The sequence below is a fragment of the Solea senegalensis genome, linkage group LG12 (assembly GCF_019176455.1).
Source record: "Solea senegalensis isolate Sse05_10M linkage group LG12, IFAPA_SoseM_1, whole genome shotgun sequence".
Lineage (NCBI taxonomy): Eukaryota > Metazoa > Chordata > Actinopteri > Pleuronectiformes > Soleidae > Solea > Solea senegalensis.
Window position 1 is genome coordinate 4,981,675 of NC_058032.1, and position 22,109 is coordinate 5,003,783.

General features: G+C 40.9%; 1 protein-coding gene across 1 annotated transcript in view; it reads right to left on the minus strand.

Annotated features, from left to right (window-relative positions):
• med12 (mediator complex subunit 12) overlaps positions 1–21,105 on the minus strand; it is a 24,140-nt gene extending 3,035 nt beyond the window's left edge. The window contains exons 1-38 of the mRNA XM_044040660.1: positions 20,974–21,105; positions 20,136–20,240; positions 19,851–20,042; positions 18,215–18,374; positions 17,869–18,044; positions 17,184–17,294; positions 16,567–16,839; positions 16,335–16,481; positions 15,779–15,878; positions 15,531–15,667; positions 15,251–15,382; positions 14,859–14,985; positions 14,434–14,663; positions 14,254–14,313; positions 13,945–14,118; positions 13,515–13,659; positions 12,533–12,651; positions 11,812–11,955; positions 11,560–11,723; positions 10,415–10,546; positions 9,446–9,673; positions 9,199–9,343; positions 8,907–9,027; positions 7,683–7,793; positions 7,474–7,587; positions 6,876–7,012; positions 6,107–6,286; positions 5,702–5,773; positions 5,449–5,612; positions 5,100–5,261; positions 4,807–5,008; positions 4,100–4,209; positions 3,822–3,957; positions 2,650–2,799; positions 2,090–2,458; positions 1,838–1,979; positions 1,534–1,745; positions 1,019–1,093 (exon numbers count right to left, since the gene is read on the minus strand). Coding sequence (XP_043896595.1) covers positions 1,019–1,093; positions 1,534–1,745; positions 1,838–1,979; positions 2,090–2,458; positions 2,650–2,799; positions 3,822–3,957; positions 4,100–4,209; positions 4,807–5,008; positions 5,100–5,261; positions 5,449–5,612; positions 5,702–5,773; positions 6,107–6,286; positions 6,876–7,012; positions 7,474–7,587; positions 7,683–7,793; positions 8,907–9,027; positions 9,199–9,343; positions 9,446–9,673; positions 10,415–10,546; positions 11,560–11,723; positions 11,812–11,955; positions 12,533–12,651; positions 13,515–13,659; positions 13,945–14,118; positions 14,254–14,313; positions 14,434–14,663; positions 14,859–14,985; positions 15,251–15,382; positions 15,531–15,667; positions 15,779–15,878; positions 16,335–16,481; positions 16,567–16,839; positions 17,184–17,294; positions 17,869–18,044; positions 18,215–18,374; positions 19,851–20,042; positions 20,136–20,240; positions 20,974–21,075 — 5,760 coding nt within the window. The 5' untranslated portion in view covers positions 21,076–21,105. The remainder of the gene's footprint in view (positions 1–1,018; positions 1,094–1,533; positions 1,746–1,837; positions 1,980–2,089; positions 2,459–2,649; positions 2,800–3,821; positions 3,958–4,099; positions 4,210–4,806; positions 5,009–5,099; positions 5,262–5,448; positions 5,613–5,701; positions 5,774–6,106; positions 6,287–6,875; positions 7,013–7,473; positions 7,588–7,682; positions 7,794–8,906; positions 9,028–9,198; positions 9,344–9,445; positions 9,674–10,414; positions 10,547–11,559; positions 11,724–11,811; positions 11,956–12,532; positions 12,652–13,514; positions 13,660–13,944; positions 14,119–14,253; positions 14,314–14,433; positions 14,664–14,858; positions 14,986–15,250; positions 15,383–15,530; positions 15,668–15,778; positions 15,879–16,334; positions 16,482–16,566; positions 16,840–17,183; positions 17,295–17,868; positions 18,045–18,214; positions 18,375–19,850; positions 20,043–20,135; positions 20,241–20,973) is intronic.
• Positions 21,106–22,109: the final 1,004 nt, after the last annotated feature.

Genomic DNA, 22,109 nt, shown 5'->3' on the forward strand with positions numbered 1-22,109 from the left:
TGCTATGTCCTGCTTTATATTGCTAATTTCAGGAATTCCATTTCCAGAAAAATTTATTGGAACAACCTTTCACTGTACAACGCATCTTCTCCACTTTGAGGAAGAACATAACATCCTTGAGCCAGAGAGATATAGATGGGGGTTTAGGAGACTTCTAGAGGATAGAATGCATCATCTTGCCATAAAAGAAGTAAAGGATAAAACTTCTGATTGTAAGGAGTTAATACCAAGTTGTACTGGTGAATGTATGCAAAAAAAATCAGAAAAAAAAACATCCTCTACAGGTGTCCAGTATTTAGCGTGATCTACCCTGACACTTGAACAATAACACAGCTCTGTTATGGACAGATACTGGAGTGAAACCTTAATTAATGTTACTGGTAAATCCTGTGTTTGTCCTACTATTTAATTTAAAGAAATATCTACTGTAAAAAACCTCTATTACGCCAGGTTTATTCAAGACATGCTTGAGCATTACATACACATGTTGCATGAGTTAAACTCATTGACAGCTTGCTAATGTATAAGACCAGCTTGAAGTCGCATCACTTCATTCCAAATTCCAATGATCACAGAATTTGACAGACCGAAAAAACAACAGAGCTGGTGGTGCCTTAAACTTTTGCACAGTACTACACACACACACACACACACACATATATATATATGTAGAGATATATAAAAATGGAGGTTAACTTCTCAGGAAAATGTTTATCAACTTGTTATCCGATAAATCGCAAAACAAGTTGGCTCATTTTCCAATAGACTTCATGTCTTCAGTCTATGGTACCAGCAAACAATACACAGTGCTGTACATCCGCAAGGATTTCTGTATAGATGGCAAACATTTAGAAAAGGACCTGAGACTGCTGAACAGAATCAACTTTGGTGGTGACATATTTGCAGGACCAACTAAGGTGTGCGGCTACATATATTTCAGACTCCTGGTGTTCAGGTACAGATGTCAAATGACTTGCGTTTCTTAGCCAGAGAAAAGTAAAGCAACAGAAAGATTTACCTGTGATGCCTGCATTGGAGTGTATGGTTGGTTGGGTGTTATCTGTCTCATTTGCTGCCCCATCATGCTCTGATTCTGAAAACGAGTAAAAGCAAGTCATCAAATAATAACTGGATTCAGATACACTTTTTTCATGTTCTCGTCTTAAAATCATTTCAGAGATTTCTTTCAACGACTCTGCTGGTCTGCCTCTAATTTAAATCCTGACGGGGCAATATTCTTGAACCTTTAGTGGATCTCAAGGTAAGATCTTTTCTGTGTAATAGCCCCCATCACTAGTTTCACATTGTCACTTCACATACCTTGTAGTGAAAGATGAATTTAAGCATAAAGCAAACAGACAGACTACACTGACAAAACAGGATTATGCAATTTTCTGGAGAAAAATGAGTTCATTTTCCAGGGAACCCTTAGGGAATCCAACATCCAAATTCTGCTCCAGCTCACAAGCTACTCAGTTCAAACTGAACTTAATGAGACGATGCCTCTTGAGCTGTCAGTGAAGACTGACTCACCAGTCTGACCTGTAGCTGATGGCGCAGCATCTGGCTCTGCGGCAAGGTCTGCTGGGGTTTGTAACTCATATACTGCTTTTCCAGTCCCATCATGCCCGACATGCCTCCCTGCATGCTGGGCATCATTCCTGGGTGGCTGGGCCGAGCGGGCATCATTTTATTCATCTGTGGGTTGCGAGCAGGTCTGTAGGGTGGTTCTAAACCAGGACCACCTGTAGAGGAAGAAAAAAAAAACCCTACATAAACCACAGTCTCAGGTGGTATTTCACATATTCTTTCAAAAACCAATCTGCTGTGAACTGACCTGGAGGTAGAGGCTGGTTCTGTGTGTACATGCTCATGGCCTGCTGACTGTACGGCAGCCTGCCATAAGGGTGGGTCTGCATCAGGTCGGGTGGCATATTCGACACGTAGCTCACACCACCTGGTTGACGGTTCACATACTCCTGGAGACAAAAGAAAAGACAAAACTCTTTTAAAATCGGTTTGCAGAGATATATATGAATTTGTCAGAAAACCCACATTATCCTAAAATCGTCAAGAAGACATAACAGACCTCAGTCTTGGCAACAGGAGGTTTCTTCTTCTTGTTGGATTTTTTCTTGTTCGTCTCAGATTGCACACCAGGAACATTCTTCTCTGGCTTCACGGCTTCCATCATCATCTTCTTCTCTGGTTCCTGGGAGACGGGCGTCAGGGGTTCCTCCTCTTCGGGCGGCAGAGGGAGCGGCTCCAGGTAATAGCTACGTGGCTTGGGCTTCTGGTGGGTATGGTAGAGGAGGAAACGCTGCTGCTCCTCAAATTTGGTGACTTTGCGGTCAACGCGCACCGTGCCAAACCAGCCCCAGGAGAGAGGGGCAGAGTGTTTGAGGCCCTCAAACACGTCCCAAGGAGAAATCTTCTGTTTGGTTGACACTTGGAGGCCCTGGAGGAACAAACACATAGAGATCATAATTAAACTCAACGGCTGACTCAAGATTCAAGAGGTACAAGTGGGATCAGAGTAATATTTCCTCTTGTGACTTTATTTCATTTAACAAGGAGGATACTGAAGGACAGCTTTTCGTTTTATCATAATTAAAGTTTATTTGCAGGTAATGCGATAACGCTGCTTACCTCTTTCTCAAAGCCAGCTATCTTGTTGCCCTTTGTGTCTATGAGCGACCCCTGAGGTTCACAGGTAATGACATCACGGGTTTGCTTGGGCAGAGGCAGTAGCTGGCGCACCTTTTCCAAACTTTCTGACTGTCGATCTCCGAGTTCCTTCTGTGGAAATAAAAATGGGAATATTATAGGACAGCAGAATGCAAAAAGAAATCATCCAATCGAGACAGGCGCGAGTTACAATGAGGATTCATCCACCTTTTCCCACTGTTAAATTGAAGCACTTACTGATCTTTATCAAGGTCAATTTTCACACTTTTCCAGTATTTATACGAAATGGTAATTGTTTTATTACATTAAAAGGAGACTGCATTATGCGATGAATAACCAGAATTCTGTTAATAATCAGTCACATTCGCAAGCAAGATCCAGGCAGAGCAATTTTCATTTATACACTCTGACTCTCTTCCATCTGTTAAGCAAACTATTCGGTATTTTCAAGCACTTATGGCAACTTTGAGTACTTCTCAAACACTAAAATGACAGAACTTTCAAAGGTTTCAAGCAGACCCTATAAAACAATTAATTATCCATCTTTTCCCCCTCTATTTTTAAAACCAATTAGGCTACGTACAAAAAAAATCCCTATTTTTTGTCAATCACTTTTATGGAGACTATTTTTACTTTTGAGTGAATTGTTTGAGTATTTTTTGACTGAAGACGCAATCCATTCACCTTCACAAAGCAAATGGTCCTTAACTTTGAAATAGGGCTGAAACAATTACATGATTAATGTATTAATCAATTACCAAATTGATCGTCTATTACTATTTTGATAATCAATTTATCAGTTTGAGGGTTTTTTTTTCTGCTTCTTAAATGTTAATATTTTCTGGTTTCTTTGCTCCTTATAACAAAGAGATCATTCAAATTGAATTATTCTAGATTATGGACAAAACAAGACATTGGAAAACATAATTTTCAGGTTTGAGAAACACTTTTCAATAACCTTAAACATTTTCTGGACCAAACAATTACTCGATTAATCGAGAAAATAATCGACAGACTAATAAACCATGTAAATAAGCGTTAGTCACCCATTTGCAGAGCAAACTGCCATATGAATGTAGGTATGATATCAGATAATAACTGTCTTCAGACTGAGAAGTGCCTGCTGCTCTTACCCTGAGCTTCTTAACCAGGTTCATATAGGCTCTCTTGTTCTCCTCCATGCTGCCCTGAGAGATACTGGACATGTCAGCAGCCAGTGTGCCATTAATCAGCACACTCAACATGTCCAACACAGTTGTGAAGAGCTCACTGGTGGAGAAGAAGCAAATGGGGGTCAGGCAGATCAAGTTACTGGCAACAATCTGTTCTGAAATAACAGCGTTAAGTGTCCAGTGAGATGAATGCTGTGCGGACTGCACTTTGGCACCAGGATTTCTCGGGGCCCACTCACTTATTGGACTGCATGTCCACTGTGCCGCTGCTGATGATGTCGAGAAGTAGTACTGCCCATTCAGTCGTCTGCTGGGTGCTGCGCTGCACCGTGTCAAACATGCCCCCCACCTATGAAAGGAGACGAAAGGGAAACTGTTTAGTCTTCTCGTGACGCGTTTAGTCTTTAAATCGTAGACAATAATTAATGTTAATGACTTTCACTAAATGTTTTGTATGATTCACTGAAATGAAGGATATTTTCTCATTACAGGGTCGGTTTTAAACAAACAATTAATAGCACAAAGAACTCGTAGAACTTATATACCCTTTTGATTTTTGGTTGCATTAGAAGTTAAGTTTGTTCTGCACTTCCCAGTAGTAAATAGAATTATAGTAAATATTTAAGATATGATTACTCAAATGCATGGGATTTTGACCTGAGTTAAGTTATGAAAAATAGATGAGGTTTGGTGAGACAATGCAGCTGAAGTAACTGATGTAGGTTTAGCTAAAATCAATGAATGTTCATAATAAGATTTCTAGCTACTACATTAAGGCAGGAGTGAGTATAGATCTGACTGAAACTCTACAAAAGTAAAGGTGCAAAATATCCAGCAGAAGAATAAAAGATAAAAGGTCCATGTCATTTCATGACAGGAAAAAAAAAAGATTTGAAACGGAAAAACAAAGACTGTGCTGTTAACAGCTGGTTAGAGAAATTCTTACAAGATTCAGCCGTAGTTTCAGAGCCTCGTGCATCATCTGCTTTGCCTTGCAGTCGTCCTGGTATTGGTCTTCTCTCCAGTTGGTGACAATCTGCTGCACCTGGCTGTAGAGTGAGGTGAGAAGGCCTTCCCTCTGTTCATCCTGCCCCTTCAAGCAGGTCAGCACCAAAGAGAGAAATGGCTGCTGACTCAACAGGGACATACTGAGGAAGAATAAAAATTGAATTTAATAAAACTGTGAGACAACAACCAGAATATACCGTATAACATTTTGTTTGCTCTTTTTTTTTTTACCTTTTCTGTTTCTGTCTGTCCCTCTCCTTACGTGAGGAAGAGCCCAGGTGCTGCCCTTTCTCCAGCTCCTCTCCGGCTGCCTTCAGCACATGGCCCTGAACTGAGGTGGGCAGTTTGGCAATCAACGGAGCCACTAGCCAAACACCCGACCGCTCTGAAGAGCTGCAAAAAAATGACGAGACTTTAGTGTCATTGCATGCAACATAAAAGAGAAGGAAAAGGGTTGAAGAGTAAGCATCTGTCATATATTGTTGCTGGGTGGAAATAAATAATATAGATAAAGTGTGTGGATTTTAGGCTTCTACCTCAGAATTTAAAAAACATTAATAAAGAGAATGGAGAAAAATACCTTAAAATTGGTTTCATCTTGCTCGTGGTGCTGCTGCTGTTTGAGGCGGAGCCGCCTTGTGCCGCTGCTCCGTTCCCTGAGGGGTTACTGGAGTTCATCTCAGCCGATTTCTGAAACACCTCTATCGTGGCCTTGGCTATGTTCTCCAAGAGCGAGTAGAGCTCCTATTGTAAAATAAATGAGGACTCGTCAGATCATCTTAACAAAGACAAACACTTATTATTATTCCACCTGACCTGAAACCACATCTTACATTGTTTGTGCTCTGCTTGATCATCAGCTGCAGCTCCAGGGACGACTGTCTCATCGTCCATTGGTCCATGTTCTATGAAAGAAAAATACGTACACATATATTTCCCCTTGTGTGTCTATTCTATTGTCTTGTCAACTGCAACAAATTTAGAGTTTCACATTTGACATCACTGGTGAGACACTTCTGAATCTCGAAATCAGTCAGAAGGGGGCAGCAACACCTCACAGCTCTGAATCAGAAAAGTTGGTAGAAGCTAAAAGAGAATAATTATTGAAGGTCAAGAGCAATGTGCGTACACATAAACACACACTGGCCTTAAAGGCGTCTCAATTATCCACTTTTAACTACTACCAACTTTCTTGATTACTGACCTTTCACGATGAAAAAAGAGTGTTTATTTTCTACCTGTAGGATGCGTTTGATGCGCTGTCTCTGTGGGTTGTCACCATCATCACTGTCCAACTGGCGGTGAGGATAGCAAATGAGCTGCAGCAGCCGCTGGGCCTGAATGTTCACCAGCACTGGGTCCTGGAGGGCACTGCTGTCCTCAGACAGGGATTTAAGGCAGCGCTCGCCAACCCATTCCTGCAGAACAAGAAGGAAAACGGAGGAAAAATAAGAGGCAGAATGAGAAATGTGGAGGCGGTCAGTAAATTACACTTCTTTTCACTAGGAGCTGGATTAAAGCATCTTTAGTAAAAGAGGAAGATGGCAGCGATACCGGGGATAAAATCATATAAAAAGAGCTCAAACAAAGCCGAGTGGGTGGTGATGAAAACAGGACAAGCAATTTGTTTTAGGAATTGAACTCTACAAAAAGGTGACATGTGTCTGAAGTCTCTTAAGGTCTCAAAGCATGTTCAGCTGTGAGACGTCACTCCAGCTTTTGTAACCATGAGGCATAAGTGACTTCTGGTTCACTTTCTATACATCCCTGGCTGACTGCTTTCACAAATACGGAAGAAAAAAAGCGGAAGAGCTTATATTAGCAAATATAGAAAGTTTGTGCATCCACCCAAAAAGCTTTCAGACAGAAAACGGAGCACAATGATATTATTGCACTTCCAAAGTAAAGGGCGCATCGGTCCTCACGTCTTTTACTTTTTACACTTTTCAGTATCTCCATTTTCACGTTTTCTATTTCACGCTGTCAATCATTTCAATTTATTCTCACCTGCTGGCAGATCGTCTTCAGAACATACTTTGCATACACATCTAAGCTTGCGGTTTCTATGGAGACATTGCGTCCCTCAGATATGTCATCCAGGCCTGCAGGGTGTGACAGTCCAGATCCTCTCAGTTCAGCATCACCTTAAACATGAAGACCAGAGTGAGTGAGGGTGAGAGTGAGCTTTGAGGAAAAACAAACTGAATTTTTATTAAATATTAAATATATTATTTAACCTTCTTCAAATTATAACAATAAAGCAAAACAACACAGTACAAAACATAAAAGAACAACAAGGCTGCCAGTGTTGGAGTTGACAACAATGGTCTCTTAGGAATGCTGCCACAATAATATAAGTTTTATGGTGAGATAAAGAAAAAGAAAGAGAATATGTTGTTTTAAGCACCGCTTATTCACATGACCGGACAGGTGGGAGTCTCCATTAATGTGGGGTGACACCACACTGAACCAAGAAAGGCCCGCAAGCATTCACAAAGAGACTGGTGGACATCTCTCTGAGCCAATGTGTGAAACGGGTAAACAAGTTTCAATGCAGCAGGTCTTACCCTCAAACCTATTTAAAAAAAAAAACAACGATTCTTACCCAGCATGAAAACAGCTTTTAGGACAGCGAACACTGCTCCAACGACAATGCTGTTCTGAGAGGCTGCGAGAAGGTGGCGATCGCAAGACGACCGGATACCAACTGCTGCTTTATCTGCAAAGCCAAAACAGCCAGTCACATTTATATAGACACAATAAAATGGAATTTCAACACTCAAAATAAAAGATTTTTTCGACTGCGTTCACTACCTGACTTGACACCATCTTGGGGCACAGGGTTGCGCTGTGGCGTTTTAAAAAGGTGCAGCAGAATCCTGCAGGTGAGTCTGGCTCCTGGCTCCGAGTCTTGCTCACTGCACGCTGAAGGTAAGCACGGACATGTGCACGCTGGTTAGACGCGTTTCTTCTCGGCACACATAATTAACACGAAGTCGCACGGGCTACTCTGTGCATCTAAATTTAAACCTTATCCTGAACAAAAATCAAATCAGTCAGCTGTTGTCGTGAAAGATGGAGTGAGAACAAAGAGTTTACCACCGGCCAGAGCTGTTGGCAGCTGGCATGGTTAGCAGTGTTATAAATTGAGCCAAACCAAACCAAACGGCACGGCTGAATGGGGCTTTGTGTCCATGCTGTCAGAAGAAGGATTATCCAGCCGGGAGAAAGAGGCTCCTCTCTAGCCAGTACACACAGCACATCCAGGTTTCATGGAGCCTGATCAAATATGCGGTGTTTACTCTACTCTTTGACAGAAGTAATGTATTATATAGTGTTCCTTTCCATGAGTCAAGTAGCAATTTACTATTCAAGAACCATACAGATGATAACATGCAATTTGGATCCCAATTAACTTACGAATAATTTGATTAAAAATTAGAGTGAGCTCTAATACCTGTGTTTGAAAAAATGTTGAATTACTAATGTAATGGCTAAATGAGTGACACACATAGCTAAGTAATCCAAACATTTAAAAAAAAATAGCTACAAGCAATTAATTGGTGGTAGTGATAATTAAAAGCTAACATTTGTGGATACATGGGATTAAATTTCATGGAAATAATAACTGAAATTAAACTTCTCCCAGCCAAGCATAGTAAAATGAATGCAAACAAAACTGAGCTCATAAGTACTAAGATGTGAAAAATAGGTTTTATAGAATGATCCCATACCTCTTCTTTAGTTCAGGTCTGCTGCAACTCTCACGTCTTTTAAATCAAGACTTCAGTAATTGCTAATACTGCACTTTAACCTCTATTGCTTTGATACTCTTGATTTTGATTTTATATCTGAATGTCATTTTATAGATGTCTCTTTTCTATGCTTTTTAATGTTTTATGTAAAGCACTTTGAATTGCCTTGTTATTGAAAGGTGCTATACAAATAAACTTGCCTTGCCTTTATTCCGCCCCCTAAATGAATCGACTATGCATATTTTAGCACAACATGATGAGTAGATGTGTAAATAAGTTTTACCTGCATTGAGGAGGGAAGGAATAGCCACACATCGAACCAAGTCTTCTAGGAGTAGGCACTGTCTAGCAATGAGAATGGCGACAAAAGTTGCCAGAGAATCGTGGAAGGACAAATCGCTCACCTGAACAAATGAAAGGGAAATGTGGGTTAATGAAAAAACACATTCAGGTGATATTAATCAAAATGGAGCTTAAGAGATAAGGGTCAAAACTGTGGTGACCAGAGAATAAAGTACTCATCGTTTAACAAAAAAAGAAAGTGCCAGATAAACAACTAAGAAGACACAACTTACATCCACGTTACATAGTAAATCATTGAAGCCACAGTTGCCGTTGTTAGAGGAGCAGCAGAGAGCCTTGAGGATGCCGAGCCACTCGGCACTTAGAGAGCGACAATAAGCCGTCAGCTCTGCACACAGGATACCGATGTCGTTCACCCTGGAGGAACATTACACAGTGTTAACACCGTTCAACGTGGTGTTGAAGAACTGAAGCAGTCTGTGAAGAAATAAACAGCATGTATCATGAAAAGAAGAACACCTCTCTGGGTCTCGATGGTCCACGCACACATCCATGAGCACATTGCAAACAAAGCTGTAGCGGTTGGCCGGGCTGTCGTTGAGGATTTTCCCCACCATGGAGTGGTTGAAGTTGTGGGCCGACGGGTTGGCAATGGCCTCCATCATGAACACAGGATCCCAAAGCATGTTGGAGTCTGAGGGGTCGATGTTGCAGTAGATGGAGTTCTTCACTTTGGAACAGAACTCACTGAACGCAGAGGAGGACGACAGAGCAGAGAGTAAGAAATACAGTACAAAAGAGTAAGCATTAAATTTAAATTAAAAAAAGGACACAGGGATGGTAAATAAAACTGTGGGCATGTTTGCAATCTTGAGCTTCTTTCACACTAAAATGAGTGACTTCACCAGGCTTTTAAACCCAGATGAAGATGCCAAAAACAGGCAATTAACACCTTTCCCACTGCCAGTAATTGACCTTTTTTTTTTCACCCCTGCATCACACGTGCGTGAAGTGTGATGTGGAACACAGATGTTGCTGAAAGAAAAAAACACCCAAGTGATAATATCACAGTAGTTACTACTTTGCATCTTTGGCTTCAGTCTCTGTTTGAATAAAATAGTTTAGACGGTCTATTAATCAACTAAATGATATTGAGCGCCCGTCCCAAGCTTTGAAAAGTAAGTGCTACTAACATTAATGCTAATGGCTATCCTAACAGCCTGAAGAACACATAACATTTCACCAGAAATGGCCATCTCAGGCAAAAATGGAAAAGACAGAAGAAAAACAGCGTGTTCACTAGGGTCTTAAAGAAAGGAAGCAAAGGAAAAGGATTAAACACACTCCCATTTTTTGACCACTGGGATACTGGTTCACTGTTTGATACTTTTCCTTCTTCCGTGCATTTTTGCTTGAGGGATTTGTCTTTTAAAAGGAATTGAATAAAAGGAAATAAACACCATTAAACACCTGAAGACTTATTCTCACCTGAAGATCTCACCAAACTTGTTTTTGAGGTGACTACAGGAGGTGTAAAGATCGTAAAGGTAGGCCAAGATGCAGCGCTCAGCCGAGGAGCAGTCTGCTGGGTTTACACCTGATTTCACCACGATGCGCAACCTATAAGACACACATACACATGTGATGTGATACATTTCAACTGCATATGTTAAGAAAACATCTTGCAGTTGATAACTTTCTTACATGGAGTTGACATGATAGGACTGATACCATTCTCAATTTAGAGGAAGGGGCTAATCTCACCACAGGCGACAAACTACCAGCAACTCTAAATCCAAGTAATTAACACGCCATATATTGTATACTTAACGCATAGTTAAACTGTAATATATTAACAACAATTTGCTGGTTTAAGGCTGGTTACATGTCAGACTATTTCTTGGACGGGACCATATAGAATCCGTGAGAAATAGTCCTGCACATACTCCCACAAACACGACAAAATGATTTCTGTACAGTATACAGGAAAGAGAAAACTGTAGAGACATTAGGCTTCTGTTAGCTTTGTAAAGAGTTAGGTTAGATGCTGTTACCTCCTCTTTCCAGTCTATTTACCTGATGGACCATATCAGTGGAATCAAATGTCTTGGCAACAAAGTAAATTAGGGTATTTTCTCAAATTTTATCTGACTCATTGTTTGGCTTTTAGTCAAACAAGTCAGCTTGTTTGACATTTCACATATTTTACTTAAAGTTGGAGGCTTCATATCAGCTATACTCTATTAAACATTTGAGGTATTTAACTACCACTAAATCCAAAAGTGACTTTAAAACACTTTAACAACAGAATCAGCTAAAATTCCTGAACTACAAGCAGTGCAAGCAACTGAGAAGAAAAGTGTCCTGTCAGCAGTCCTGTGACAAAAACAATCCACATTATTCTTTAACTGCAAATGTCCTTTTTTTATCACAGTAATTAAAAGTTTAATTGATGTCTTAACCCTGCCAACATCCCTTTAGGGGGGGAATTAACTGAACCAATCCTTGGCTCACTTAATTTCACAATAACAACAAAACCAGTTAGGGAGCCCAATTATAAATAAACTCCAGTGCAGATTTTGACTTCTAGGGAATCTTTTTTTTGGCAAACCGTCACAGTAGGATTTACATACCCATCAAAGACTTGTGCTGTCTGCTCAGGATTGAGAATGAGACAGGAGTGGTACCTCCTCAACACAGCTACGATACACAGACACAGGCTGGTGGTGTAGCTGCCCACCAGGCTGGACGACTTCAGCAGTAGCTCGGCTTCCACCAGACTCAGCTCATTCAGGAGCTACAATACACACACACACACAGAGCAATGACTGTAAAAAAAATTTGATCAATAGCGAGAAAGGTTTAAGTGATGAAAGTGTTGGTACCTGAATAGCAAAGTCTATGAGGCCACTAATGTTGAGGGAGTACTCCATGAGGTCAAAGATGAACTGAATGTGCTGGACGAGAGGCAGGTGATATGACATTCCTAAGGCAAAACTGGTGATCTGTTCCAGCACGTTTCTGGAAACCTGGACACAAATTAATCAATAAATGATTATTGACATACAAAAAAACTGCCCCTGCTCCCTGAATAGAGAATCTTTCTGTTGAAAGAGGAAACTTGGTCTGACATAACTATCACCTGACAGACCTTATAATGTAATCAAACCGCTTTTGACCGCTTCTTACTTTTGAAATCTGTTTCACGTTCATGCAAACGTCACCCTGGGACTATTAGATCGCTTGAATTAAAAAGTGCTTAAAATGGAAATGAACCTCAGCGTCATTTTTTAAAATGCAAAGTGTTTCATATTTTATAATTCATGAGAAAGTATCACGCTTATTGCATTTGGGATCAATTGCATCCTCAGTTACAATCTGGACCATCAGAAATTTAAATACATTATGTTGTGCTGGGTTTTTAAGTTACAGCCACTTAAGTGCATTATCTATTCAAATTGTATTCAGACATCTCGTGAGGAAAAAAATCAAATTACACTCAAATCACATTAACATTCAAATGAGGCATCTTGGGAGCCCTCTTGTTTTAGGCTGCCGGTATTTGCATTAATCAACTCTGTGGCTGGCGAGGTTATCTCGTTTTACCTGTGAGGTGACCTGGTGCTGGTCAAAGTGAGAGAGGTGCTGGAATTTGGAGAAGATATCCTCTGCAGTCGGAAAAGCCTCTGGCTTACTCCTCTTCCTCTTCTGTCCTTCCTCGCCACCTGCATATGTGGGCAGAGTAAAGTGGAGAAGAGGATTTAAAAAGTAAGAGAAGAGGCTGTGACTCTGGACAGTTCAGTGGTGTTTCTTTTTCAGTCTGTCGGACGGGCCAGCCGTGAAATCAAGTTAAGCCAGTGGCCTGTTTTCTGATTTTCTTTGATTTAACGCTTTCCTGCAAAAGATACTGCTGCGAATGCAGTGGAAGTAAAGGAAAACGGTTCTTTTAATTTATGAAAAACACAGTTGTGAACTGAAGGTCATCATGAGCAGGCAGAAAATATGCCAAGTTGGCACAATGCACTGCAATCTATGCAATTATAAGCCTAAAAACCTCAAGTCACCTTAACAAGTGCACATGTAACTGAGATAAAGTGCCTGCGAACAGATGAGAGCTATTAGCATAGAAATTGAGTGGAAAGAAGATCGAGTAATGCAAACCCCTAAGGTCACAAAAGAAAGGGCAAACATGTTCTTTTAAGAAGGGCAGGAGAAAGACAATACAAATGAGAAGTATTCAAAGAGGGGAAGGGTGTTTTACAAACATCTAAGCACGATAAAGTCCCTGCTTCCCATAAAACATCATATTTAATAGGATTTTTTTTTAAATACACGTAGAGGATTATTCTTACCGTCACCGGCAGGGCTAGAATCCTCTTAAATCGGGGACACTTAGAAACTTCAAGGCAATTTAACTGACATCATTTTCATTTCTTAACGTGAAAAATAGGCAAAATAAAACTGATGAAATGCAAAATCATAAAAGGTAGCTGGCTGCCAGACAAACCGCTACGGTAATGTAAAATATCAGCTAAATGGAAAATGTGGGACATTAGGCATCAGTCAAATGCTGATAAAATTGAGTTACCCGTTTCTGCTGTGCTTTTGCGGTTGAGCACCTTCAAGATGTCTTTGGTAATTTTCTTGATGGTGTGTCGCGCTTCATCTCTTAGTTTTCCTACGCCGTACAGGACCACTAACCGCTGGTTGCACTCGTGGCTGGCGCTCTCCTCCTGCGGACGAAGACAAAAAGACAGACATGCCCCAATAAACTGATGCACTTGATAACCTGAGCAATGATATGGCTCACATGAGCATTTGATTTATTTACATAACAGAGAATTTATTCATTTAATGAGTCTGTGAATGGGCAAGGTAATGCTTGAAACAAACAGGCTCGCCTTTTCCCCTTCACATGGCGGGATTGTAGCTTTATTTAACTTCCAGTCAAAAGAAACAGATTGTATTCTACTAAGAAATCATTTCAAATTAAATAGCAAATAAATGAGCACTCTCACCTGAGGAATGGGGAAGTGAGTGGCATACTGAATGTGGCGAGGTTGCTCGTACAGCTGAGGGAAGGCCGGGTCCAAGCCTTTGTCCTTACAGCCGACCTTGCTGTCCTGCTCCAGAGCTGGCTTCTCTGGAGATGGGCTGCCCTTCGACTCACAGTGCATCGGAGGAGAAAACATCTGTAAGGCAAGGAGAGGCTGAAATTACTCCACACAAGGACATGCACAATGACAATTTTTTAGAGGTGATTAAAAAAAAATGTGTAACACCAAATAACATTTATGAATGCGTTATGAGAGAAAATTTTTATTTACCTCGTCAAAATTAGCACTGGAGTTGTGATCTATTTCCATGGACTCCGACAGACCGGTATCCTGTGGAAGAAACCATAATCTCATGTTAACCATTTGCACCTCACTGTTATTGCGTAAAGCCGCATGCATGCACCATCGCACTACGCAACACCAAAAAAAAAAAAAAAGATTCAAACATGCCTCCATCTTGACACTGCTGCCTGCTTCCTGCTCCTTGCGTTCTGATTCATCAGAGGGCTCATCGCTGGGGGATCGTGGGCGCGGTAAGTGGGAGTCCGAAGCCAGGTCACCGCGTGAAATGAGCGTGCACATGTAGATGTTGTGGGAAAAGACATCGTGACGGATGAGCTCACAGAAGAGCAGCACCAGGTTGGAGAACTCCACTCGTTCACTTTCATTCCCAGGCTCCGCTGCACAGGGGAAAAAAAGAGGATTTGAATAATTCAGAAGCAGGTTTCCCTTGCCAAATAATTCATAATAAATATCCACTGAGTAATGGAATCAGAGGCAAAGACAAAAGGATATAAAATTCCTTCAATATTAGAAGTTTGACGCATTTGAGAACACAACAGCAGAAAATTACAGAGAAATAAAGAAAGACTCACTCAGTGTGGGAGCCTGGGTGTCAAGGAACTGCAGCAGAACATCCTGAAAAACTGGTAGTGTAGCTGCTGAGAGGGAGCCAGATGACACGGAGCCTTTCTCATCCACTACCTCTGACTCACCACATCTCTGTAAACATGCAGAGGAAAGACACAGCATGTAGCAAAGTGATATGATGCGGAGAGTGGAGAAATATCAGCTGTCAATTTAAAAAATGCAGATTGCTATCGCATGTTATGCCAAACTAACACATAATTTGAAATAATACTTATTTCTTGGTAACATAGTGAAAACATCTATTCAGGCTTCAAAAAAATGGAGTTTATGCAGTTCAAACAGAGAAAAAGGAAAACTTTTTCTACATGTGGTGCAGATGGTGGTGTGCATTTCTTACCTCTGCTTCTATTTCAGCCTGTCTCTTTTCCAGCAGCTTAGCCACCACCATGGCTCTATGTCTGCCAGAGCGCTTACAGCACACTGCCCATTCACAAAGCAAGGTCACCACAGCGTCGTCATCTGGGGACATCTAGACAGAAAAAAAAAAGAGTAAAAACATCTTGCTCAACTTTTATGTTGCCTGCATGTTTTGTTTTCTTTCATCTTAATAAAACTGTCCATTTTACTTGCCGTCTACATTTGGAAAAAATAAATGGAAAATGAGAATAAATCCTTACTTCATGGCCGTCTTTACTCTGGCCTGACCCAAATATCCTGTTGTACAGCGAATCCAGCGAGTTGTTAAAGTCAGACTTCTCAAAGCTGTGGTTGTCTAAAACCTCCAGAGTGTGGAGAACCCTTCCAATAGTGAACCCTGGCAAAAGATTACAAAAATTATCTCAAGCACCCATCTTGTTTTTCCTCCCACAAACATCTTCATATGGTGTCAGCAGACATTATGGAGAGATGACAAATGTTTTCTCACCCGCTGTGGTCTCTTGGCACTTATCAAACGACCACCTGAACTCCACTGCCTGGCCTCGCTCCTTAATTTGCTCCTCGATTTCTCTTAACTTTGCACGGACCTGTGGTAACAAAAAAAAAAATAAAGAGAACATAATCTTGTCACCTGGGAAATAAAAATTCTCCCCAATCAGTGGAAAAACCAGAAAAGAATGGTTACATATACCACTGCTCGTCTCTCAGCTGTGTTTATTAGGAAACAAGTATCTACTCCCATCTGGTGTGAAGAATAATACGGTTTTGCGCTGACAAGATTTACAAGTAACCCGGGATTTGTCCTCCCATTTCTTGGTCCATGAGTTTGTCTTATTTTACCTGCAGTGGTTTTTTTAATGCTCCTGGACTGCAGAAAGGTTACTATAATATTTTGTCTTGTTTCATTGGGTTTATGTTCTAATAAAGTTCACAAATAAACTTGTAAAATGAAAATGTGGAACAACAACGAAAAAAACAGACACACATTTACAACATGTCTATAAAAAAAACAAAGAAAACTACATCAGTGCTGATGGTAATACCTGCTGTGTAAAGGCTGTGTTGCCTCCTGGCATTGGTAAGCTGGATGGAGCAATGGGAAGGAGGTCCAGAGGTGAACCAGTCTTGTTTCTGCTGTCTGTTAGTGAGTAATGCCACACCAGGGCACTGGGACAACACAACACTATGCTCTGATGCGACAGAAAACAACAAGGGGGGAAATGATCAAAATCAATTTTCTTTTTATCACAGAGTGTCAAAATAAGAGTATAATACCTGTAACATGCAGCTGAGGCCGAACACCAGAGGCCTGTGTTGAGGGCAGATGTAGAAATCTGTGAAGGGGGTCTGGGGCTGGTTCCCTCCTGCTGGCTGGGAGGTCGGGGTTGGGGGCAGGGCGTTACCTTGCTGCGTCAAGATTCCATGGCCTGGATGTCCTCCTGTGCCAGGGCCTAGGCTCCCGTCGCTTAGCAACAGGTTGAGGCGACGTGTGCAGAAGTAAGCCAGTCTCCGTGACAAGTAAGCTGACTGTACAAATTCCCCTGAGTACTGCAGAATGGAGGAGAGATACATAGAATTACCCACAGCACTCAGTAACCACTAATGTCCCTCATGCTTGCACTTTGCTATAAGAAACAAAATGCGAAGCTCTGGGCCCAAGAGGCTGCTGTGAGCAAAAGGTCAACGCTGCCAAAAGGCCGTGGACAAAGACACACAAATGATTCATGATAAACTGCTGACAGCTGTGAAAGACTGATGAAATATGGAGCAGTTAGTGCAGGTAACTATACACAGATGTGTGACTTGTCCTTGATGTAATCCATCAGTGCAGGAGTGATGAGAAACAGATTAGATTCTGAGATGATGATAATACCCAGACAGAAGATTTTTACCTGTAGCAAAAGGGGCAGGAGGAGTCTGAGAAGCTCATCCTCACCAGGTCGCACCTTCTCAAAGCATTCCAGCACCCATGTTAGGAACTCATGCCTGTCCAGCATACCATCCTGTACACAGAGACGCACGTGTGTCTTTTAATTAGATGGTCAAAATGATTACAATTTCTAATGTTGAGAAAAACAATTAATGGAACCAGCGATGGAAATGCACTGATGTCTCTACATATTTAATCTGCTGAATCTATACATTTTTATTTAATCCATTACTAATTTCTCTGTAACGTATTCTCCTCAAAACCTAACATAATGTTGTTTTGTATTTGTATTTCATTTAGATATGTAATTACACTTTTCTAGAAGATGATGATCGTAAAGCATACATGCATATCACAAGTCTCAAATGTCCCTGTGATACTTTAAAACTGATTTCAGCTTGTGTATAAAAAAAAGGGTTACATTATCCTGTTTTATGAAGCTTAAATGTACTGCCTCCTTCTTCTGTTTTACTACATACGCTGTACAAAATCAGCAAAACAGTCTGGCAACAATCATATAATTGCCAAAACTACCATTATAGCAAATAACTGCATCACAGTGAAAAATGTGATTGTTGAACTGTGATTATTGAAATGTTTTGAGGACACAGCCCTGAGCAGCAGAAGACTTTAGAGAGTGAACTGACCTGAAACATGAACATGGCCAGCTTCTCGTTGTATTCCCACTGCTTCATGGCCGTCTCGATGTCAGCAGGAGTGGCTGGTAGTGGTGAGCTACAGCCTTGACTGGGAAACTGTCTATAAAACTCTGCCACTTTCTGAAGCTGCTCCCACAAGTACTTGGTAATGATCTGTGTCCATTCTACGAGCACACAAACCCGCACAGAGGGGGAAACACATCTCAAAGCCACAGACAAATCAAATGACCAGCAAAACATCATTAAGTCAAAACATAATTATGAAAAATCACAGAAAATAAGCTTCAGAGCAGATAAATTGATATGCTTAATGCGCTCTTTACTTGCAGCTTACCTATACAAGGATCAATCACATGTCTCTTCTTAACTTTAGTTTCTGTGATGGCTGCATGATATGCACACGTCATTTTGATCATCCATGCTGAACGCATTACAGGGACTGAGTATTTCGCCAAGTATCCAAAAACCTCCTCCTTTTTGCTAAAGATGGGAACCTGTAAAAAAATGTCATGTGTAAACATAAAAAAACACTGCTAATGGCAAGAAAAAACACTACAACATTAAATAAAGGTAGGATCTAATGATTTTACCACACCATACGTGGTGCATTTAATGAAGATTAAAATATGTTGTAAAATTAAGACAAATCCTAAATGACGTTTTAAATATTGTTGGATAAACGCACAACTACATCTGCATTCCATTACAGGTGCTTGGCATCAGTTTGATTAAAAAGAAAAACTCCAGGTATGTAGCAGCATTAGAGATATCATCAGTCCGCAATGCTCATTATAAGCCAGAAAAAAAACACAATTTTCAGAATAAAAACTGAGACACACCAGTCTCTCAGTGCTACATTTGTCAGACTTGACTAGCTTCCCTCGGGCTAAGCTGTAATTTGTTAAATTCACCTGGATGGATGTAGGGCTGAGCTGTGTTTAAGCTTGAGCTGAGCCCAGCAGTACAGCCCATGGTAGTATTTTACAATTAGAACAGCTAACATGCTCATATTTGGCTGCAAATGTAAGAGGCTAACATTCAGCAACAATGCACGTATGGTGGAATCTCTGTGGGTGGGAAAATGGTTGAACCTGAGGAAAGGCATCTGTTCAAGTAATGTGTTTAATCATAGGTCAATGCAGTAAAACACTAATGTGAATTCTCTGCAGTGTAAGGAATAGGACACACCACCCAAAGACCAACAGCAAAAAAACAACATTGCATCAGAATGGCATGTGTTTGGGGGGGGTGTCACTTGCACAAACAGGTGGTGGTAGTCTGTATTCATCTTTGTCATCACAGTTCATTGACAAAGAGAAACCAGAAGACCTATTCAGCAACACATACAAGCTGCAGCATTTGTCTCAGAAGTATTTGCATCCAGATTAAATGCGTCCACTATTTGCTTACTATCTGACAGGAGCAGGAAAAGCACTAAACAAAAACCTTGCATGGGAGACTGAAGAGCAAAGATTTGCATTGATTATACAACTAACCAAAGCTCCGTGGAGAGGATGATGTGTATGTGTGAGGTGGTGAGAAATATATGCTCCAAGTCAAGTTCTTAAGCAATCCCACTACCAAGTAGGATGGTGTATAATTTTGTGGTATTGTCTACTGGGTGCTTCCTCTGCATCCCCTAACGCCAAAACTGTGTTGTCATGCAGTAACAGTTTCTCTTACCTAAGGAGTTAATCTTATCAGTGTTAGTGAGCTGCAAAGCACGCAGCTTACTCTTTGACCATGATCCAATAGATAAGTCCACAGTATTTTATTATAATGTTTAATAGAATTTTAAGAATAATAATTGCTATCAAAAACAGGTATTGTTCAGGAGCCGATACTACGTCCAGATAATGACACAAATAAAATATTTATTTGTAATCAATGCCCAACCCTACTACCAAGCATCATGACGAACCATTGCTTAGTAATGGAGGCTTTTAGTAGCGTACACTGTTCAATCTTACCTTTTTAGCCAGCTGTGTTAGGGGTTTGGTCCCTGCTAAATCTGTGAACCAGTTATTGATGGAGCTCTGTGACCTTGCTGTGACGAGCCAGAAATTATCCTTCTGGTTGACCTGTGGCTTACGCTTCCCTGTGTCAGGGAACGTGTTATAACGCAGCTTTTCTGCGATAATGCTGCTGAAGTTGGAGCTGATCTGCAGAGGCGTGAAGAGGTAAACACATCAATTGAAGGGACTCACTAACAAAAACAACATGCAGCATAAAGTCAGGCAGCTAAGAGTCATTACCTTTGAGGGGTTGAAGTTGACATTTTTGGCACTGCCGTGCTCATCACCAGACACAGCTGGCTGGTTATTGAATCCCTGCTTCACATTAAGTGCAGTCAACTCATCCTAAAGCAAGAGCACGGGTTAATGCATAGACAGACTATTTACTTAGGTCAACACTCAATCCTTCTACATCCAAACCGCAGGTCGAGGTAGTAAGAAATCAAGTTATGTGCACCTGAATATTTCACGTTACATATATCCTACAGGGCACACATCTTATACTTCTAACAGAGATAATGACTAGAGGCAAAGAAGCTACTTTTCCATTGGCATGAACGGATTATCTCAGGTTAATTATAGATCAGGATTCGACAACACGACTCAGCAACCGCTCACCCGAGCTTTGGTGATTTAGCTTCAATTACACGTAAAAAAAAATTAGCTGATCAGGTTTTGCTATCGTTACAACAAAACACTAGGCTAACAAATAATTACCAGCCACGCACAGTGCAAAAGAGGCTGTTTACACTGTGCGTGACTGGCCATTGTTTGTTTATTACTTAAACAAAACGCTTGATACCGGTTGTGGTTTATTTGAAAGTGGAAAGCACTCGCCAGCCTGTGAGTTAGCTTAGCAAACTCCGTCACCTAAGCACTATATTCCAAAAAGCCTGGCGAGCTACAGCTAACAAACTGACAACTAGGTGCTGTTCATTGTTATTGCTAGGCCCAGATCGTTCAGAGGTCTAGCTAAACTGAGCTAGCTAGTGTTAGCTCGGACAGCTTATTTGACCATGATATTCTCCCCCAAAACACCGCTTCTGTCCCTTCTGACTGCGCATCGTGAAAAACGAACCTCTTTTTGTTTCGGATCTTGGGGATAGACGTCCGGAGGGCCGAGCCGAGGCCGCTTTAAGGGCCGGTGTTCGTAACTTAGGATTCCGAAAGCAGCCATCATCCAGCGGCATCACAGCCTCTTCCTCAGCAGCCGGAGCCGAGCTACAGTCTCCAAACACACTTCCGCTGGGTCCTTCAAAATAAAAGTCACAAGCACTGTCTCAAACATTCGGATTGACCGTGGATATATTTTAGATAGAATATTAAAACAACCAGCTTTGTTGTGTATGTTGCTATATCTGTCAAATTCTGTGATTAGTGCAATTTGTAATGGAACTGAATTGAAATTTGGTCTTATTTTTTTTAGCAAGCATCTCATTCAACATGTGTATGTAATGCTCAAACATTAACCTGGTGTAATAGACCATTTTTACATATTTCAACATGAAATAGTAGGACAAAGACATGTTTTTACCAGTACCATTAATTAGGTGTTCCACTCCAGTTTCAGAAAGCCAGGATCATACTATTGTTATGGGTAGGTTATTTTAAAACTGCATACATGCTTCCCATATTTTCTGGTTCCAACAGTGATTGGGGGAAAAAATATACTGCATGGTCAATCATGATATCCTTGCTAAAAATGTTCTAATGGCAGCTTATGACTTTTGCACTGTAAGATCCACCGATTGGAACATTTTAATTTTTTTGTGATTTTGTAACCAGTATGCATGTTTGTATGGTATTTTTCTTAAACCTGTGGGAGAAGCTTTGCATCAAAACTCTGGCAGATGAGGAATAATGACTGTGTGAATGTGTGCAATCTGCATTTGATCAGTGCTGTCCATTCAATTCCTGTTTTAAAAGTTACTTCACCACAGTTAAAAGACATGTCACCCCTTCCCCTCCCAACGGCAAGTTCTGATGTATGATTTAAGGGGTTTTCTCAAAGCTTTGCAGTGAAACTCTGGTGGGAGAGGAATAATAAGGACAAGAAAAATAATAGGAAAACCCCCAGTGAATGAGTGATTGCTTTGATCTTTGACCTCAGCAGACACTAACAAGAAGAAGAGCGGTGAAGAACTTTGAACTGTGATTAAGAACTTTGAACTGTGGAAGGCAGCATTACACCTCTTTGAGTGTTACTGCCTGTCG